Raw genomic sequence first — 19,780 nt, 5'->3', positions numbered from 1 at the left:
GAACCCGAGGAAAAGATGCGCAAACATTACCCATATCTCTTCGAAGATCAAGCGAGCTCAAGTTTCGAGGACGAAACTTCCAATAAGGAGGGTGGGATGTGAAGACCCGATTTTGGACATGATGTCATGTCGGATATTAGTGAGCATACCTTTAAAGGTTAATTTAGGTTCATTTTGGACATGGTGATGGATACTAGTGGACATACCTTTAAAGGTTAATTTAGGTTCAATCTTATAAATCTTAATACCAGAAAAAAATTGAACCCAAGCTTATGATTACTTTGTGTCATGTGATTTCGAATGTTGGGTCTAGTTATTTATATGTTTCTTCTATGCTCTTTATCATGATAATTTAATGAGTCACATGTGGAGCTCTTATCTGTCTCTGAGTTCATCGTGGTATACAGTTTTTATCACGTTAGGTGGCTAAAAACTGTTGCTAGACAGTTACCTTAGTCTGTGTATGGATTTACACTGCCTTCGTGTATAAAACCTAGAGAGTTGTACGCATAGCACGTAGAAATAAGCAATGGCATTGGAAGCTAGTCGAGATCAAGATCAAATATGAATTTATTTGATATAAAGAGAGAGAATTCGAATAGCCATGATCATGATGATTAATGGAGAATTCGAAAGGTCATCATAATGTTAATTAATGGAGAAGTTGAAGAGTCATCATAATGAAAATCATAAATGAAGAATTTATGGAGCCTATAACTCTTCATCTTCTTAATTAATGAAGATCATAAATGATGAATTAATTGAGACCTTAACCCTTCATATTCCTTGAAGGCTATAAGTAGTCATCCTCGGAAAAATTCAAAGGTGAATTCTTTATCTCCGAGCCTCCCTTGTCAGGTTCTTCTTCGCTTTCTTTTACCGGAAGAGATCGGTAGTGCTTCCAAGATTTTGTCGATCCAAGAGGCTAGCACCTAATGGATCGTATCAAGTTCAAGTCTCGTAAAGTTTCTGTCCAAAGCCAAAGAAGTTGCTGACTCTATAAGTGGGCTTTTCATTTCGAGTATAGCTACGGAATATGTTTATATTTCATTATTTTATATTACAAGTTCATTTCTTTTTGTTCCAAGATGCACTGTTATGACTCAAGTTAGATATGGTAAAGGAAATTTCTAAAAATATGATAAGATATGACAAGTTATGGCCCTGATGCGGTGGATAATAATAACCGATATATGGCCCTGATACTGTGGGTAATAATAACTGATATATGGCCTCACCCCTTAGAGGAATTACATATAAGGGACTGATCAGTAAAAGAGAATTTCCGAAAACATGATAAGATATGACAAGTTATGACCCTGATGCGATGGGTAATAATAACCGATATATGACCTCACCCCTTAAAGGAATTACATATAGGGGACTGATCAGTAATACCATGGAAAATAAGATGATTAACAGTGCTATGTTTTTGACTAAGTTATGTTTCTGTCATGAATTCTGAATGTTTTGCTAGAAGTATATGTTTTCGTTTAAGTTATGTTTCTGTCATGAATTTTGAATGTTTTGCTAAAAGTATATGTTTTCGTTTAAGTTATGTTTCTGTCATGTTTCATAAAATATGTTTTCGTCATGCATTCTAAATGTTTTGGCTATATTTTGTATTCTGTCATAGTATGTTCGATCGATCCCACTTACTGAGTGTTTTCCCAAGCACTCACCCCCCTTACTTCTATCCCTAGATAAAGGCGAGGAACAAGTTGAGAAGGAGTAGCAGGAGATGTTTTGGGACTAGTAATGAAGTCGTGTTCAAGTGATTCGTCCTTTTAGTCCATATTATCCTTATTTGTACACTTTTACTTTTGGATTGTAAAGACAATATTTTCGTTATATTATTAATGGTTTTGTATGCACTTTATGAGGCTTGTTGTTTTTGAGTATTTATATTCGCGAGCAACGCCGGTGTCACACGCCTTGGTCTCGGGGCGTGACATTTCTCGCCTCTTGGGTTGGGTTGAACATGATCAGGAGTTATGACTCTTGAAGAGGATTGAAGTTAAGGTGTGCAAGTTTCAGCAACCAATTCTGCAGAGGGGTCTAAGAGAGCTTCTCAAAACAGTGAACTTACTATACTTCGACATCTGAGTAGGACCAATTTTTCTTCCTCCTATTTGTATCTTAATCTAAGGGCCAAACTAGGGCACTTACACACCTTAGTTACCGTAGATTCACTGGGGGCATAAAAAGGAAAAGGAAAAGGTAAGGCTGAAGTGTGATTCTGAGATTTATGGATTATTCTGCGGGAACCGAATGTTCTCATTGGCAATTGAGTAAAGGGTTTGTTGAGAATACAATCAAAGTTAAACATTAGAAAAACATGGAAACTATCATAAGTTTAAAAGGATGAAGATATTTTCATTGGTATTGAGGCCTTTTGGGTAAATCCCAAAAATAAAATCATGAGAATTTAGGCTCAAAGTGGACAATATTATACCATTATAGAGATATGTGAATTATTTTAGTTCCAACAAATGGTATCAGAGTCATGGTCCAGACTGGATGTCATATGGGGTAGCCTTGAATGAAGTTAAGGGGAGGCCTAGAGCATGTCAAGAGTGATCAAATGCTTGCGGGGATGCTTGAAGCAGGTCAAGAGTGACCTGATACTAGTGGGGAGGACCGAAGAAGGTTAAGAGTGACTAAATGTGGATATTTGTTGGAGGCCTGGAGTAGGTCAAGAGTGACTGGATGCTTATGGGGAGGCCCGAAGCAGGTGTAAATTGACCTGATTGTTGCGAGAGACTCGGAGCAAGTCAAGAGTGATTGTATGCTTACGGGGAGACTTGGAGCAGGTTAAGAGTGATCGGAAGTGGATACTTGCAGGTCAAGAGTGACCGGATGCTTGCGGGGCCAGTAACAGGTCAAGAGTAATTGGATGCTTGTGGGTAGGCTTGGAGTAGGTCAAGAGTGATCAGATACTTACGGGAAAGCTCATAGCATGTCAAGATGATTGGATGCTTACAAGCAGGCTCGAAGCACATCAAAAGTGACCGGATGCTTATGGGGAGGCGGAACATGAGAGTAATAGTGTGTGAGGGAAGGATTGTTTGAAATACAATTAAAGTCCCATATTAGAAAGACATGGAAAAAATCATAGGTTTAAAAGGGATGAAGATATTTCCATTAGTATAAGGACTTTTGGATAGAACTCAAAATAAAATCATGAGGGCTTAGGTCCAAAGTGAAATATTAGTAAAGGATGGTCATAGTAAAATCCGAATAGAGTCAATATTTTCAAATAGCAGTTGGAATTATTTTCCTCATGTTATGACAAATAGAACCTGCCAAGCACCATTCAAGAAATACCCTTTTCAATATTAGTTGCACTTATATATTTTCAAATAGCAGTTGGAATTATTTTCCTCATGTTATGACAAATACAACCTGTCAAGCACCATTCAAGAAATACCCTTTTCAATATTAGTTGCACTTATATATATATATATATATATATATACACACACACACTGCTTGCTTCTATTATTTGTGTTTGGAAGAGGGATGGATGCTTCCTTCTTCACCGATTATTATTGTTAGGACAAGTACGAGATAGAGGGGGTGGATAGCTCGTTTCGCTTCTTTTAACTTGATTTGCAACGGAAACTTGAAGCGAAGACTCCACAATGCTAACTCCTTCGATTTTACTAGATGTCTACCTCCTTGAGGTGACTAATCCAAGAGTCCACTTCTCAAACTCACAGCTCCACTATGAATGACTTATTCTCAAAAACTTTCTGGATGCAGAGAAGCCTCGCATAAGCTCAAGCACTAGAATACAACAAGAAATGCAAAATACAAAAGTAAATACAATCGAAAGCGATTTTACAATGAATAACCTTGCTTGCTTAATCTCTTGTTGCTAGGAAATGTCTCTTGGTGGTTGGAAATGCAGTAGCACTTTTCTCCCTAACTCGCAAGAACTAGCGTTAGCTTTATATGCTTCAAACCATCGCGAAGACCCCTTTTCTAGGACTGACTTACTCTTCTTAATCAATTGGCCTTACCTACAATCGATTGCCACGATAGATTAATTTCTCAAAACCTATAGAATGACTCTTTTTCGCATGTCTAATCGATTGGTGAGTCATACCAATCGATTACCGACTTCTAATCGATTTAGTCCGAAGCTTTTGTTCGCGAGAAAAAAAACTGCCTAATCGATTACCCAATCTATTCTCACACATTCTCTTGCGAAAAAGGCCCCAATCGACCTAATCGATTGGTGAAACCTGAATCGATTGTCTCAATCAATTCAGAATCTTTCTTTTGCGAGAGACACACTGCCCAATTGATTACCTTAATCTATTGACATTGTCGGAATCAATTACCCAATTGATTCTGGCACCTTCTATGCTCTCACAAAAATGCTCTCGATCGATTATCCTAATTGATTTCTTTGGGCCAATTCGATTGTCCAACCTTAACATTCAAAATCCGAGTTTAGGGTTGCTTTGCTCAACATCCGGTCATCTATGACCTATTGAGACTTCTCATTGCCTAACATGCAATCAACCTTGACCTGACAGGATTTCTTCACTAAGTGTGAGGTCCTCCTTGACCTACTTGAATTTTCCTCTAGTTAGGACTAGTCACTCGGTAGACTAGTCACTCTTTCCTAACTTCTAGCTAGGACTTCTCTTATCTAACCTCTACTTAGGACTAGTCACTTGGTATACTTCTTACCCTTGCCTAACCTCCCGTAAGGACTTCCCATTGACTAACTTCCAAAGACTTTTCACTTATCTAACCTCAGTTAGGACTAGTCACTCAGTAGACTTCTCATCTTAGTGTAATCTCTAGTTAGGACTTCTTGTTGCCTAATCTATACTTAGGACTTTTTGTTGTCTAACCTCGAGTTAAAGTTTTTTCTTGGTTGATCTTAGTTAGGACTTTCCCTTACCTAATCTCAGTTAGGACTTTTTGTTGCCTAACCTTCAGTTAGAGTTTTCCCTTGCTTAATCTCGGTTAAGACTTTCCCTTACCTAATCTCAGTTTGGATTTTTTGTTGTCTAACATCTAGTTAGGGCTTTCCTAGTCAAGTATTCAATCCTCCCTTAACCTTCTTGACTTTTCTCTCACATATTGTCAAACATTGAAACTCAAGCTCGGGCCAATTCGAACTTAGTCAAATTGGTCAACCTTGACTCGAGGACGATTGCACTAACAATTTCTCCCTTTTTGATATTTGGCAATTTGATTAAGTTAGACTAATCCATATTAGCCCAACTTCCTTTTTCATCTCATGCCAAAACATAAATGAGAGTTTTCTAACTTAAATCCTACATTCTCTTCCTTTGATACACTTTAAAAATCTTCTCCCAAGATGCATTACTCTTATCACAATAAAGGTTCCAACCTTCCATTGTTTTTAATGCTCAACCTAGAGCATCCAATCATCAACTATCAAAATTTCTCCTTCCATACTCAAATAATGTCTTTAAGGTGGTCCTTGTGAAGCCATGCTCCATCTTCTATCATTGCACTAATAATGATTTGGAGTTCCTAAACCTTTAGAAAATCACAAAATTGAAGTTATGAGGTTAAAAAATTCAACCTTGAATTTAAATCTCCTCCTTAACTCCGAATTAGTCTCCTTTAACCATTACTTTCTCATTTTCATTAAGAAAATTGCCCTTAATATTTATCAAAACATTTCATAGGATTAGAAATAGTTAAATTGACTAAACGTGGCCTAATGGACTGAAATCAGATCATTTCAGCCAAACACTGCCTACCAATCGATTGGCTATTGTTACCAATTAATTGGGAATTTTGATTTCCGAATTTAAATTCGGATCAAATTTCAAAAATTTATAAATAATTTTATGATATTCAAAAAATCCCGAAATATCACATAGACATTACTTATGTCATATACAATCAGAGAAAAATAATTTTCTATGAAAATATCTAATTTTCAAAGAATGATACAAAATTGAAAACTATTAAAAACTTAGATGTTTCATTCTAACTTTGTATCTAACTAATCATTGGTGATTTATATCAATAAATAGACTTTACCAAACTTTTCCAAAATCATTTTGAAATGATTTTCAAAAATAATTTTCAATCATGATCTATGGGCTAAATGCACATTACTTGCACATTAGCTTTCCCCATAATTGAACTTCACATAATCTATGTGTTTTGATGAAATCAAAGCTCAAATAGATACACTAAATCAACATCTTGAGATTTGTTTATCCTCCTAACATCTTACTTGTAATTAATATATCTCAATATACATATAAGTCAACTCTATGGTTCCTATGAGATGTAAAAAAGTTGTTTTCCGTAAACTAAGAGATCATCCTACCTAGAATGTTAATTTATGTTATTGTTCTTAATTTCAAAAAATTAGGAATTTATGCATATAAATGAATATGACATATATAAAATGAGCATTTTTTTAAAAGAAAAACTATTATAGTTTAATGATGCATGTGTGACATGACATGTAATATTTTTCATAATAATATGAATATAAAATATGATGTCATGGTATGTGATAGGATATATAAAATATGACAATTTTGGCACAAAGAACATACCTAGATTTTCTACCTATGTTTCAATAACTAATCACTATGCAAAAAGAGGCCTAAGTTGCCCTCATCTCTTTAGAAAATGTCAAAATCTCAATTTGACATTTCTTTGAATTCCATCCTATTTGTGTCAATTTGATAAAAGCTCAATACTTTAAAAATTTTAATTGACAATATTTTACTATTCAAGAGTAAAAATCAACTTCTCATTTTCAAGATGTGACAATACCTTGAAAATTTCCTAAAGTGCCAATTTCACTATGATTGGTTTAACTACCATTCTAATTAGAATTAACACATTCTAAACTCATTTAGTGTGTATAGAACATACTTTTAGGAACTCAAAATCTATTGGTGCTCCTTGAATGTTCTAGGTACTCATTAGAGATAACTTCTTTAGAAACTTTCCTATGCTTCTTAGAAGCCTTACTCACACTAGTCTCCTTAAAGTAACTCTAGAGATGACCTCTCTTGTAATCTTGATTTGACTTCTAGACCTTGGGTTAGTTCTATAGCTATATGAAACTCTATAATATGATGACACATTCTCTGGCTCTAGATTTGTATCCCAAACCTTTCTTGCCCTTAGATGGTTCTTGCATATCTAAGCCTAGGTTTTTCTTAGACCCCTTGACTTCATTTGTCATTTTCTTAAAGGTTCTTTCCAATTTCTCAAGTATTGACCTCAAAACTTGATTTTCTATCCTTAAATTCTCAAACTTAGATTTTCTATGATTATCTTTCTTTCTAGGCATATATTTAATTTTCTTAGAATTGTTGCCTAAATATTTTTTACCCTCTTATCCTTGGATAAGGTAAGTTCTAGTATAATATGATTTGTAATTTTCCTTAAAGGTATCATGCCTTCTATTTTCAGGATAACAAGTGCTAAAATAATAAAATTTATTTCTAGCATGCTTGTTTTCATGGTATAAAGAAATACTATTAACTAATAGTACCTTGGATGTGGTTTTGGAAGTTTCCCTTGATTTGAGCGTCCTCCTTTGTTCTTAGTCGAAATTTCCCCTTTGGACATTGATTTTGATAATGTCTCTTTTGATTATAAGAGAAGCACACAATGTGCTCTTTGCCCTTACGTATTGCGGGGCCGGCATCTATTGACTTCTCCTTCATCTTGGGTGCTACGTTAGTCTTCTTTTTTATTAATCTTAGACACTTGCTTTTATAGTGTCCATTCTCTCTATACTCAAATCATATAATATTTTTACAAATTGAAATAGTTATATCTTCATGATTTGTGCTCGTAGAGGTGGCACATTCTTCATTTAATTCAGAGGTAAAGACATCCTCTTGGTCTGGTGTTAATGGTCATCATGTAATAAAATATCAATCCCACAGAGACTGTTGATTAAGCACTAGTTAACTTCACACAACGAATTATCTAGACAATCGAAAGGTGGCTCACAAATGCTAGAAGAGAGATTGAAGAGAGGGAGAGAAGGTTAAGCAAAAGAGAGGAGAATTGATCTTGAGAGGGGTTGAACTTAGGAGGATGTGAGAAATAATTTGGGAGATGATTCTAGGATTTCAGTTTCACTATGATGCTAGTTAATGTCCCTATGCATTATTCATCTCCTTACCTCCATCCTTATGCACATGTAGGAAGTTAGATTCATTACTGGCTCTTCTCCGTGAAGGTTAAGCCAGAATGCTATCTTGATCCATATCCTATGTTACTAAATATGAATTATTCCTATGAAGTCTTGTAATGGGTTACTCCTGTCACTAGAATCCTTTGGTCATAAATCACAAGAATACACTAACACTCAATAACATAGAAATAGAAATAACAATTATGTTCAATTTCCTAGTTCCTTGTGAAGAATTGTTCTCTGTTTCAAAGCAATGCCCTAGATGTCCGGAAACGGGATACCCTTGTCACTAGGCCCCTCGGTCATATGATCTAGGACATTTCCTCTATGGGGTGAGCAATCAATACACATCTACATATTTACACCATTCACATATTTCATCAAATACATAGAAGGCACAACATACATAGAACATGACATAAACACTTCATTGAATAAGAAAATATTCAAATACATAGTTCATACATCACATCACATCATAGTTACTTCCTACATCCTAGATCGAGAGAATCTATTCCCTTGTAATGAAGATACAATCAAGAGACAATAAAAATAACATCTACAACTTAAAACATTGATTGAGAGAGAAGAGAGTGTTTATCGATGTGTCACTATTTTCTAGGTTGAACTTCTTGCTCTAGAGGTGAATGGATCATTGGAGATGATGAAGATGGCCTCTCTAGGATTTCCCCCAAAGGGGAGAACCCTTTCCCAAGGAGACGGACGAAGTCCCAAACCTAAGATAAGTCAAAGAATGAGGTTTTTGATCCTTTTATACCTCTTCCAAACTACCCAGGAAAACCAGGATTAAAGGGGTCCGGTAAACTAAGTTTTTCACCGCTTAAATTTGGTTTTCTTATAATTCACCCTGAACTAAAGTTGTAGACCTTGAAATTATCTACAATCTGATATTTAGATCAAGCCCTACTCCAATCGAGCCGAAAGTTATGGTGGTTCAAAGTTTGGTTTGTAGTTTGGGCGGAGGTCCCGATGAAGCCGTAGTTTGGAGGAACGACCGTGCCTTTTAGCATGGCTAGACCCTACTTTCTCTCTGTTGAACCTGAAGCAAAGTTGTAGATCTTGAAATTAGCTATGTTTTGATATAAAGAACAACCCGTAATTCCAATCAAACGCAAAGTTCAGCCTTGTTTTTACTTGGCATGGCTCGTGCCACAGTCGTGTGAGGTCCACACGGCTAAGGTATGCTTGGGCTCTAGTCCGACGACATAGCCGTGTGGATTCACACGGCCATAGTTGGCTCCGGCTCTGAAAAATCCACACGGCCGTGTGGATCTATACGGTCGAGGTCTGCTCCTTTATTTTGTTGACATGGTCGTGTGGAATCCACACGGTCAGGTCTTGCTACGTCTCTGCCTTGTGGCACGGCCGTGTGCAATCAACACGACTAGTGTCTTCTCCTCTAGCATGTGACACGGTCGTGTGGATTCTACACGGTCGGTCCCTTTTGCTTCATTTGTCCTCTGAGTCGTCTACAAGCGTCGTTTTCGCTCCAAATCGCATCCTGTCAATGAAAATAAGCAAAAAGTAGATCTCCGGACAAAAGGAGTAGAAACATGACATTATAATGAAATAGGGTGCAAGAAACATAGATTATGCTCATGAAATACAAGTGGATGTGCGTCAAAACATGCAGAAAAGTGTATATAATCTACGTACATCAACCTCTCTCAATCTTGAGGTGGACGCTTTTTCAATTTCCTCCTCGGATGTTGAATGTCTCTCAACCTCCGAATCCTCATGTACTTGAAACAAAGAGTTTTCCTCTTTGTCTTTTTCGTTACATTGCATTGAGGATGGATCCTCATGGAGCCTGACCAATTTACTCCATAACTTGCATCCTTGAATTCACCTATCTTACACAAAATTTTATTAGGTACCAAATTAACTAGAATTGGTTACCTTGTCGTTTGTCTTGGATTTTTGAATTTGCTCCTCGGTCCATTTTTTTTTTCTTAAGAATTTTCCTTTATTATCTATTGGGGCTTTAAATCTCTTTATGAGAGCAAACCATTGTTCTATATTCATCATGAGAAAATTCTCGACCCTTGATTTCCAAAGATCGAATCCTCCCAATTCGATAGGTGGAGGTGTCTGGATGTCATATCCGAATTTATCTCTAAGATCCATTTTCTAACTTTAGCTCCCTTGATGATTTGTCCTTTGACTTGTTGAAATTAGCGCCCAAGTTTTCAACTTCTTTTCTTCCTCTAGCTCTCTGCTTTTTCCGGTGATTAGTCCAAAGAAGAATGGTCTCACTCTGATACCACTTGTTAGGACACATATGAGCTAGAGGGTGTATGAATAGCTCGCTTCACTTCTCCTAACTTAATTTACAGCAGAAACTTAAAGCGAAGACTTCACAATGCTAAATCCTTCGATGTTATTTCGTATCCACCACCTTAAGGTGGCTAATACAAGAGTCCACTCCTCACACTCACTAAATAACTCATTCTCAGAAACTCTCCGGAGGCGGAGAAGCCTCGTGCAAGCTTAAGCATAAGAATACAACAAGAAATGCAAAATACGATCGAAAATATTTTACAATGAATAACTTTGCTTATTTGATCTCTTGTTGTTAGGAAATACCTCTTGGTAGTTGGAAATGCAACAACACTTTTCTCCCCAACTCGCAAGAACTGGTGTTAGCTTTCTGTGCTTCAAACCTTTGCGAAAATCCCTTTTCTAGGACTGACTTATGCTTCCTAATCGATTAGCTTTACCCTAATCGATTGTCACGTCAGATCGATCATTTAAAACCTACACAATGACTCTTTTGTGCATGTTTAATCGATTGGTGAGTCATACCAATAATTACTAGGTTCTAATCGATTAAGTCAATCAATTCCGAAGTTTTTGTTTGCGAGAGAGAAAGTTGTCTAATCGATTGTCTCAATCGATTCAGAACTTTTCTATTCACGAGAGACACCCTAATCGATTGGCATTATCGGAATCGATTGCCCAATCGACTCCGACACCTTTTGTGCTCTCGTGAAAATGCTCTAAATTGATTACCTTAATAGATTGCCTTAAGCCAATCGATTGCCCTAATCAATTGCCCAACCCTAACACCCAGAATTTGAGTTTAGAGTTCCTTTGCCCAACATCCGATTATTCATGACTTGTTGGGACTTCTCATTGCCTAACATCCTATCAACCTTGACCTGCTAGAGTTTTTTCACCAAGTGTCCGGTCTTCCTTGACCTACTTGGATTTTCCCTTGCTAACCTTCCCATTAGTTTTTCCTTGCTTAACTCTTAGTTAGGACTAGTCATCCAATAGACTTCTCATCCTTGCCTAACCTTTAGTTAAAACTTCTCTTCCCTAATATTCAATTAGGACAAATCACTCGGTAGACTTCTTACCCTTGCTTAACCTTCAATTAGGACTTCCCGTTGCTTAACGTTTCCCTTGCCTAACCTCAGTTAGGACTAATCACTCGATAGACATCTCACCTGCCTAACCTTCCGTTAGGACTTCCTGTTGCCTATCCTCCAATTATGACTTCCGTTGCCTAACTTCCAGTTAGAATTTTCCCTTGCCTAACCTCAGTTAGGGCATTCCCTTACCTAATCTCAGTTAGGACTTTTCCTTGCCTAACCTCAATTAGGACCAGTGTTATAAATGGTGGTTGAGGTAGCTGCCTAGGCTAGAGGCGGATCTCAATCGCACCGTCTTGTGAAAGGCAGTGGTTTAGGCGACATTAAAGTGTTTCCGCTTTGGACTTAGGTGACGCGTCTGAGAACACGCTGGACTTATTGCCGAGCCAGGCGACTGATCCGGACTCGTTGCCGGCCCAAGCGACGGGTCCAGATTCATTGCAGGTTCAGGCGACATGTCCAAACATGTTGCGTCCGACGACGCGTTCGACGTCTAAACACTGATGTCCATCGACGAATAGAATAAGTTTTTTTTCTTGAACTTAGGATTTTATCAAAACTTTAGATTAATAATTTTAAACATGATTGAGATAATTTAAATATACTTAATTAAAATCTAATAAAATTATTCTATTAATTTAATATATATATTTAAAAAAATATTATTATTTATTTTTAAAAAATACGTAGATTAAGTTTTTTATTTTTAGTTAATATATTTTATAATAAATTTTTGATCTTTTATTTAAATTTTTATCCTTTATATATTATTTAATTATATATAAAAATAGTAAAAAAAATTCTACCGTCTAGGCAGTAGGCGGTCACTGATTGCATCGCCATTGCCTACTGCCATTTATAACACTGGTTAGGACTTTCAGTTGTCTAACCTCCAGTTAGGACTTTTCTAATCAAGTATTCGGTCCTTCCTTGTTTTACTTCTCACTCACATATCGTCAAACATCAAAATTTAAGCTCGGACCAAGTTGAGTTTAATCAAATTGGTCAACCTTGTCTCTAGAACGATTGCATCAACAAATATTACGTGGTCCTTAAACTTTTTTCAACCGTCCATTTATTATTATATGTTTTGTTAATGAAATTATTTTTATAGCATCGATTTTATTATTTTTTATATGAATACAAAGGGTTTATTTTTTTTCATAAATGCTTGAAAATCTAGGGCCGGCTCTATGTTGCTGTCGTAAATGAACTATAATACTGGATTGAGTGATGAGTAGTATTTTCTTATACGAAGATGTCTCCTGTTCCCAACAGTTTGAGGTGTTCTTCTTAACCTTCCCCTGCATTTCACTTCTCACTTTTCGCATCCTTCAACCTCCATTCTTTTTCTAAGAATTGTTGTATCCATAACAATCGATGCAACATACTAGCATAGGATTTCAATAGTTTATATATCAGTAGTGCTTCCTTTGGTATTCCCCTTAGACCCAAATTAATAGTAACCAACTCATCATCTAAGTTAATACTGGCATAACTCATTGTGTAAGACTAAATTGAAGGCATCCTGTCAAGATCGAAACTTTAACGAATCAACATCAATTGCCGACATGTGAAACCCAATGGTGGCTCCACAATCACACATGTAGTCTTTCCCAAGGTTCACTCTATTCTTCTTGTGCCTTGTATATATATTAGAAACTTCACATGTTCTTTCTATTCTTCTTAAGTTTATCGTGCACTAATATAATGTAATATGGTCAGGAAGTGTACGACAAGGACAGATTTACTCGAGACGATCAAATGGGCAATGCCGAGTTCGATATCCGTCCACTGTTGGACGTGTTCGAGATGAAACTGGAGGGCATTCCGGACGACACCATAATCTCAACCATCAAACCGAGCAGCCAAAACTGCCTGGTCGAGGAGAGCCATATCAGGTGGCAGGGTGAGAAGGTGGTGCAAGATGTGATCCTCAGGCTCAGAAACGTGGAGTGTGGTGAAATTGAACTGCAATTGACATGGATCAAAAACCTAAATAGTCGAAGCCATTAAGCTTTCTCTAGCAACTCATTGTAGATCTTCTATGTTCTTCTTCCTGTTTGAATTTAAAAAAGAGAGTTTAAACTCCGTTCCAAATTATCTTGTATAATTAAGATTCAAATTGTTCCAAAAATTTTAGTCAAATTTGAACGGAGTCAAAAGATTTAGGGGATATTTTTGCCTTTTTTTTGGGGATTATTTATTTAATTTCAAGGACCATCGTCGACCTCGACAAGTTGGAACATTAATTAACCTTTATTTAATTGCATCATATTATTGTTTATATTCATTATATTTACATAACTTATCAAATACGTAATTGATTAATCTGGAGCGTTGAAGCAGCACTACAAAAAACAATAATTTTCTAAACGGTTTTTAACCCCTATAGCAACAGTTTACATTAGCTGCTAAATCTATTGTACTGGTTAAATAATCATTACGAATGTTGGCGACGCTAAAGTCAACCGGAGCAATTAGTGGTTCATGATTTAGAATGGATTCTGATGAATATTTATAGAAGTGATTAATAATTGATTTAAATGGATACTTTTTAAAGGTGGTCATGATCGATTTTATAGATTATTATGGATCAATTTGAGAAATGATGTTTAGGAGCGGTTAGTAATCGATTTAGAAAGATGACTTTTAGACATCTTATAATTTATTATGTAACATTTTTTATTTATAAGGATGACTTTTAGAAGCGACAGTAAACCTATTCCAAAAATTGACCTTTAGAATTGGTTATTGTTAGGACTTTTGGTGGTCAACTAGAGGGAGGTGAATATCTTTATAAAAACAAATGAAAAACCTTTCTCAAACTTTTATAACTTTAACAAAATTAACATTTGTATAAAATATATAAGACTGATTAAAAAGGAAGAGACATAATGAATTATTTAGTTATAACCGGGGAGGTTGTTAATCCAAAGAAGTGGAAAACACATTAATTTCTCCTTCAGACAGAGAAGCCTCTTTACAGCAGTTGAAGTATTAAAAATATGAAGCTAGACAAAAGAAATCGTTTACAAGTGTTCTATCTAGGTTTCTGGGATTAGGGTTGTATTTATAGCCTTGGTCGGGGTGCCTGGAAGGGTTCTAGGCGCCTTGAGGGGAATAAAACTTTATTCCCGTCTCAAGGGATCATGTTTGAGGTGATTCAGATAAAAATCCTGGTCCAGGTGCCCAGACCAAGAAAGTCAATATCTTGTTGACTTTCGGTCCTAGTCTTCCGCTCTGGTTTCACTCGCCTTGGTCCGGGTCTTCCGCTCCGGCTCCGCTCGCTTGGGTGATCTCGACCATCCAGAATAGGGCTCACCCAAACCCAACTTCTGACATTCGAGCAAGCTTTCAGTCCGGTTTCTCGTCCCTTGGAAATGTCGTGCGCCTTCTTCTCATCCACTCGCGTACTCTTCTGCAGCACCTAATCCCTCAGACGCACCGAGCCCATCTGCTCTCTTCCATGTCATCCTTCTAGCTAGCTGCATTTGTCACTCGATTTCCTATTCTCCTAAGTTCCTGCACACTTAGACATAGGGGTTAAAAATCAACAGGACCTAACTTGACTTGATTGATCACATCAAAACTACCTTAGGGTACTAACAATCTCCCCCTTTTTGATGTGATGAAAGTCAAGTTAAGTTAAGGTAAACCATAAACAAATAGCAATTATAATTTTTGTAAAAAAATTGTAAGTGCAAAAATTAAGTCAAAAACAAAAAAATTATTATACTACCTTTCCCCTAGACTTAATCTTTACTACTTTCCCTTTCGATCATATTAAAAATGTGGTACTTTTTTAAAATGACTTTCGAAAATTTAAAGTCTAAGAGAGAAAAAAATTACTTTAATTAAAAAATATTTGCAAGGGTTGAATAGAAAAATTTCACAAAAGTTATATTTTTGGCAAAATTTTAAAACATTTGCATTTTGATGAAAAAAAATTCTAACGGAAAAGATTGTTTAGATTAACGTTTCACAAAAAATAACTTAAGCAAATTTTAATGATCAGATTTATTTTTCTAACAAAAATTTAAAGCATTAGTTAAATGCTTCACAAAGTCAATTAAATATTCAATTCAGTAATTGACTTCCAGGATGTGACGAGACACTAGGCAAATAGCATGTCAACAACAGGATGAAGCGAGTGCCAGCGATGGGAAATAGAGAGCGAGGAATCGACGACGTGTGTGTGTTCGTAACCAAGTTGGCTGCAAGGCAATTGAGACCTGGAAGCGATGACAGCAGTGACAACACTTCGTCTAGAAGAATAATCGTAAGGAAATAGCGGGAGTGGAAGTAAGGTGAGGGGAGGGAGATAATAGTGGGAATGTGAAATTTTTGATGAAGTGTGAAGCAGGGAAGTAAATATAAGGGGTTTTTTTATAAATATTAATGTTATTATTTAATCGATTTTAATTAATTTTTTATAAATATAAAAAAATTAATATTATATATTATAAATTTTAATATTAATTAATGACATTGTTTTTTAAATAAAAAAGTAATAATAAAAAAAAAATGATATGTTCAAGGAAAAAAACTCTAGGAAAAGCTCAAAGATAGACACATAAAGTGATGGGGCTCATAAAAAATGAAATGGTGGATCATGACTTTATGTGTCTATCCTTGATCTTTTCCTTGAGTTTTTTTCCTTGAGCATATCATTGCTCTAATAAAAATTAGGGGTGACAATTTTTGATGTTTGAATCCAGCAAGTGCTCAAAATTACAAGTTATTTTTTATGTTTCCATCAAAATTATCTACCTCATTCTCAATCCTTAATATATGTGGAAAAGTTCTCTAGTACAATTGCTTCAAAATCATAAAACTGAAGAAAATCATTATAAACGAGGAAGAAATTGGCATAAACAAATCTAGAGCTGTAATACACGACAATTTCGATCCATATTCCACAACAATTTTAAAGATTAGCAAACATACATTGGGTGTTTCTTCAACATGGAACAGCTCTGGATGCCTGTGGGGTGAAGTGAAACACAAAATCGTAATTATAAACAAAGCATTCTTTTAGTCTCTTCTATACTATCTTATTTTAAATGAATAATTATTTTATTCCTAGTTATTTCCAAATCATTTTTGCTAAGATAGAACGGCAATATGTTGATAGATTAAAGCACGAACCAGAAGCTTGCATGTATGGAAGTGTCAACGTTCAGTAACATCTGAATAAAGCTATCATAAACAGCAAAGAGTTTGTAAACGGATACTCATTGCATAGAAGTAGAGTGGCTCCTAGAAGGCAGATACTAGCTTCTTTAGATAAAAAAGGATGAAGCGCAATGGCCTACGAGGATCCAATCCATTGCTAGTCAGCAACAACTTAGAGAACTGGCACTAAACAGGGTTACAAATTCAGCAACTATATTCCTTTTCTTGTTCTGCTTTTTTTTTTCTGTGTAAGTCTATCCTGCAGCTGGAACTTGTTTCCTAAACCTTTTGAGACCTGCAGCTTTTTTACAATTAGTTTCTACAATTCATCTATGAAATCAGTGTCTCATTTCAGCTTGGGCATTCTTCCTGTTAGCTGCCCTAGTTCGTCAGAAATATAGTATTGCTTCCAATAGCATCTAGGAAGCTTCTAAGATTGAATTCATCCTTGCAATTTATTGAATTCATCCTTGCAATTTTATGAATTCAAGAAGAGTTCATATTTAGAAATCGTGCCAAAGAACTCCATGATTTAGGCTGGTTTTGATTCAATCTGGATTCCAAGGTAAATTCAGCTTAGATCAAGAAGAGTTCATCTTGGACAAAGGTATCATTTAGCACTGGCATGGATGAAGCTTCAATCTAAACCATTGCTAGTCAGAAACAACTTAGAGAACTTGCACTAAACAGGGTTACAAATTGAGCAACTATATTCCTTTTCTTATTCTGTTTTTTTTTTTTTTTTTTTTTTGTGTAAGTCTATCTTGCAGCTGGGACTTGTTTCCGAAACCTTTTGAGATCTGCAGCTGGCACTTCACATATGGGTAAAGAACCAATTAAGATTGGAGTAACTCAACAGCAACATTTTGAAAACATAATTCTCAATTCCTAGAATTAGAAATCAGATTTCAGGTTTAGAAATCAGATTCATGAGTGAAACTCTTTGATTTGTATCTTGAGTGGTTCAACAATTGGATTGGTGTAGAGAATGACAATCTTCCTTACTTCTTGACCAAGCACATGTTTTCATTCATATTTTTTTATGATCAATAACTTGCAACTAGCACTTGGCACACAACCTAAAAGAGCTAACTCATGTAGTACAGATTCATGTTCTTTTTTTTATTAACAATTCCCTTTTGCCATCTTGAATTGCACTCACAATGCATTAGTAGAGAACCAAATCAAGAAAATGTAACTTAATAGTTCTTTATTTTCCTGTTGATAGAGCTTCAAAATTCTAAAGATAGTTTCAACATAATGAAAGAAAATACAAAAATTAATCAAAGCTTTCATTATCTGTTTCATTGTTCATAGCCGAAAGAGCATCAACTATTGAGTTCTCTACATCAGCTCTAATTAATTCAATATCTACTCTATTTACATCACCTAATATTGACTCCATATTAGAAAAACTATTATGAATAAAATGCATTGTATCCATACATCTTTATTTCCTATGTTGTATGTATCTCTTGGTGTGTGACGAATGACATAATACCAATCCTCCTCCTTTGGATCACGAACATAATAGACCATTTGAGCTTACATAGACAAAATAAAAGGTTCATGTTCCTCACGTTCTCCTATATGTATCAAGCGTGAAAAATTCAGCATTGAACATCCAAATGGATCAATTTTGAAACCTGTAGTTGTAGTCGTGTTAACCCAATCACATCAAAAAAGAACAATTCATCCACGACCACCATGATCAAGTGAGATGACATCAGTTAGTCGACCATAATAGATTGACTCATGATCATCATTATCATGCATCGCTTGCACCATAACCCCGCTATTCTGCACTTTTTTATTTTTTTTAGATTGCACCATGCAAAATGTAAAACCATTTATGTTGAACCCATGATAACTAAATGCTACTGGATTTGGACCACGCGAAAGCACCCTAAGATCTAAGTTATCGATTCATTCATTTACTCAATCAACTTGTAAGGTACACATATAATTTTTAAAGTTAAAAAATTAACAAGTCTATTTATTAAAAATTTATAATATAAAATAAATTACATATATTACTTACTCGTCTTGCAAATCATTCTAGAAATTGCATTCTAACCATGTCATCCAAGTAGAATTACTTGGGCGATGGTCATATCTATGTCTTCTCTTAAGTTCATTTGTATTTCGCTGTTCAATGTCAACACTAATATATAATTAGAAAAAATTATTGATCATAAAAGAATAAACTATTATGCAAAAAATTTAAAAAAAAATAGTAACACTTACTCACAATATGATTGCAACACTATACAATTAGAGAGAATATATCTATGAGCTTGAGTTAGAGTTTTTTCATCCAAGCTAACTGCTTGAAGCCCTTTTGTTGGTCGCCCTACATTTGGAAACATCGGGAGTGTGGGAAATTCATCATTTTGTGTGTCTTTATGTTGTGGTCCGTGATTCTTTAATGAGTTGTTACCATCTATACAATGAGAATAAAGCACAACACATTCATCTGCTAAATATGCCTCTACAATGTTATCCTCTAGTTATGCTTTATTTCTAACAAAATTTTTAAGTTTCCCCATATATCTTTCTATTGGGTACATCCACCAATAATGTACAAGCCCAACAATTCTTACTTCATACGCTAAATGTACCACAAATGAAACATTATTGTGAAAAAAAGATGGTGGAAATATTCTATCTAATTGACATAAAACCAAAATAACCCCTTCTTCAACTTTCTGTAGTTCTTCTTCTTGTAGGGTCTTTGCACACACTGTTCTAAAATATTCACACAAAATAATAAGTGGAGTAGTCACCTTTTTTGACAACACTCAACAAAGAACAATGGGAAGGAACTGTTCCATCATGATATGACAATCATGACTTTTCAAACCCATAATCCTACAATGTCTAACATCCACACACTTTGAGATATCAGATGACATACCTTCAGGAACACGAATATCTTTTAATATATAATGAAATCTTTTTTTCATCTTTACACATAGAGTAACATGCAGGTGGCAAATACTCTTTGCCATTTGATTGTGCCCGG

The 19,780-nt window shown here is 35.5% G+C and overlaps 1 protein-coding gene across 2 annotated transcripts in view; it reads left to right on the top strand.

The window, feature by feature from the left end:
• The window catches only part of LOC122051690 (GTPase activating protein 1-like), a 30,705-nt gene extending 16,980 nt beyond the window's left edge, over positions 1-13,725 (top strand). For both annotated transcript variants that reach the window (XM_042612910.1, XM_042612911.1), the window contains one exon: positions 13,303-13,725. In XM_042612910.1, coding sequence (XP_042468844.1) covers positions 13,303-13,593 — 291 coding nt within the window. In that variant the 3' untranslated portion in view covers positions 13,594-13,725. The remainder of the gene's footprint in view (positions 1-13,302) is intronic.
• Positions 13,726-19,780: the final 6,055 nt, after the last annotated feature.

The sequence above is a fragment of the Zingiber officinale genome, chromosome 3A, assembly GCF_018446385.1.
Source record: "Zingiber officinale cultivar Zhangliang chromosome 3A, Zo_v1.1, whole genome shotgun sequence".
Lineage (NCBI taxonomy): Eukaryota > Viridiplantae > Streptophyta > Magnoliopsida > Zingiberales > Zingiberaceae > Zingiber > Zingiber officinale.
The sequence above is the reverse complement of the archived record's forward strand: the minus strand, read 5'-3'. Positions and strand labels throughout refer to the sequence as shown.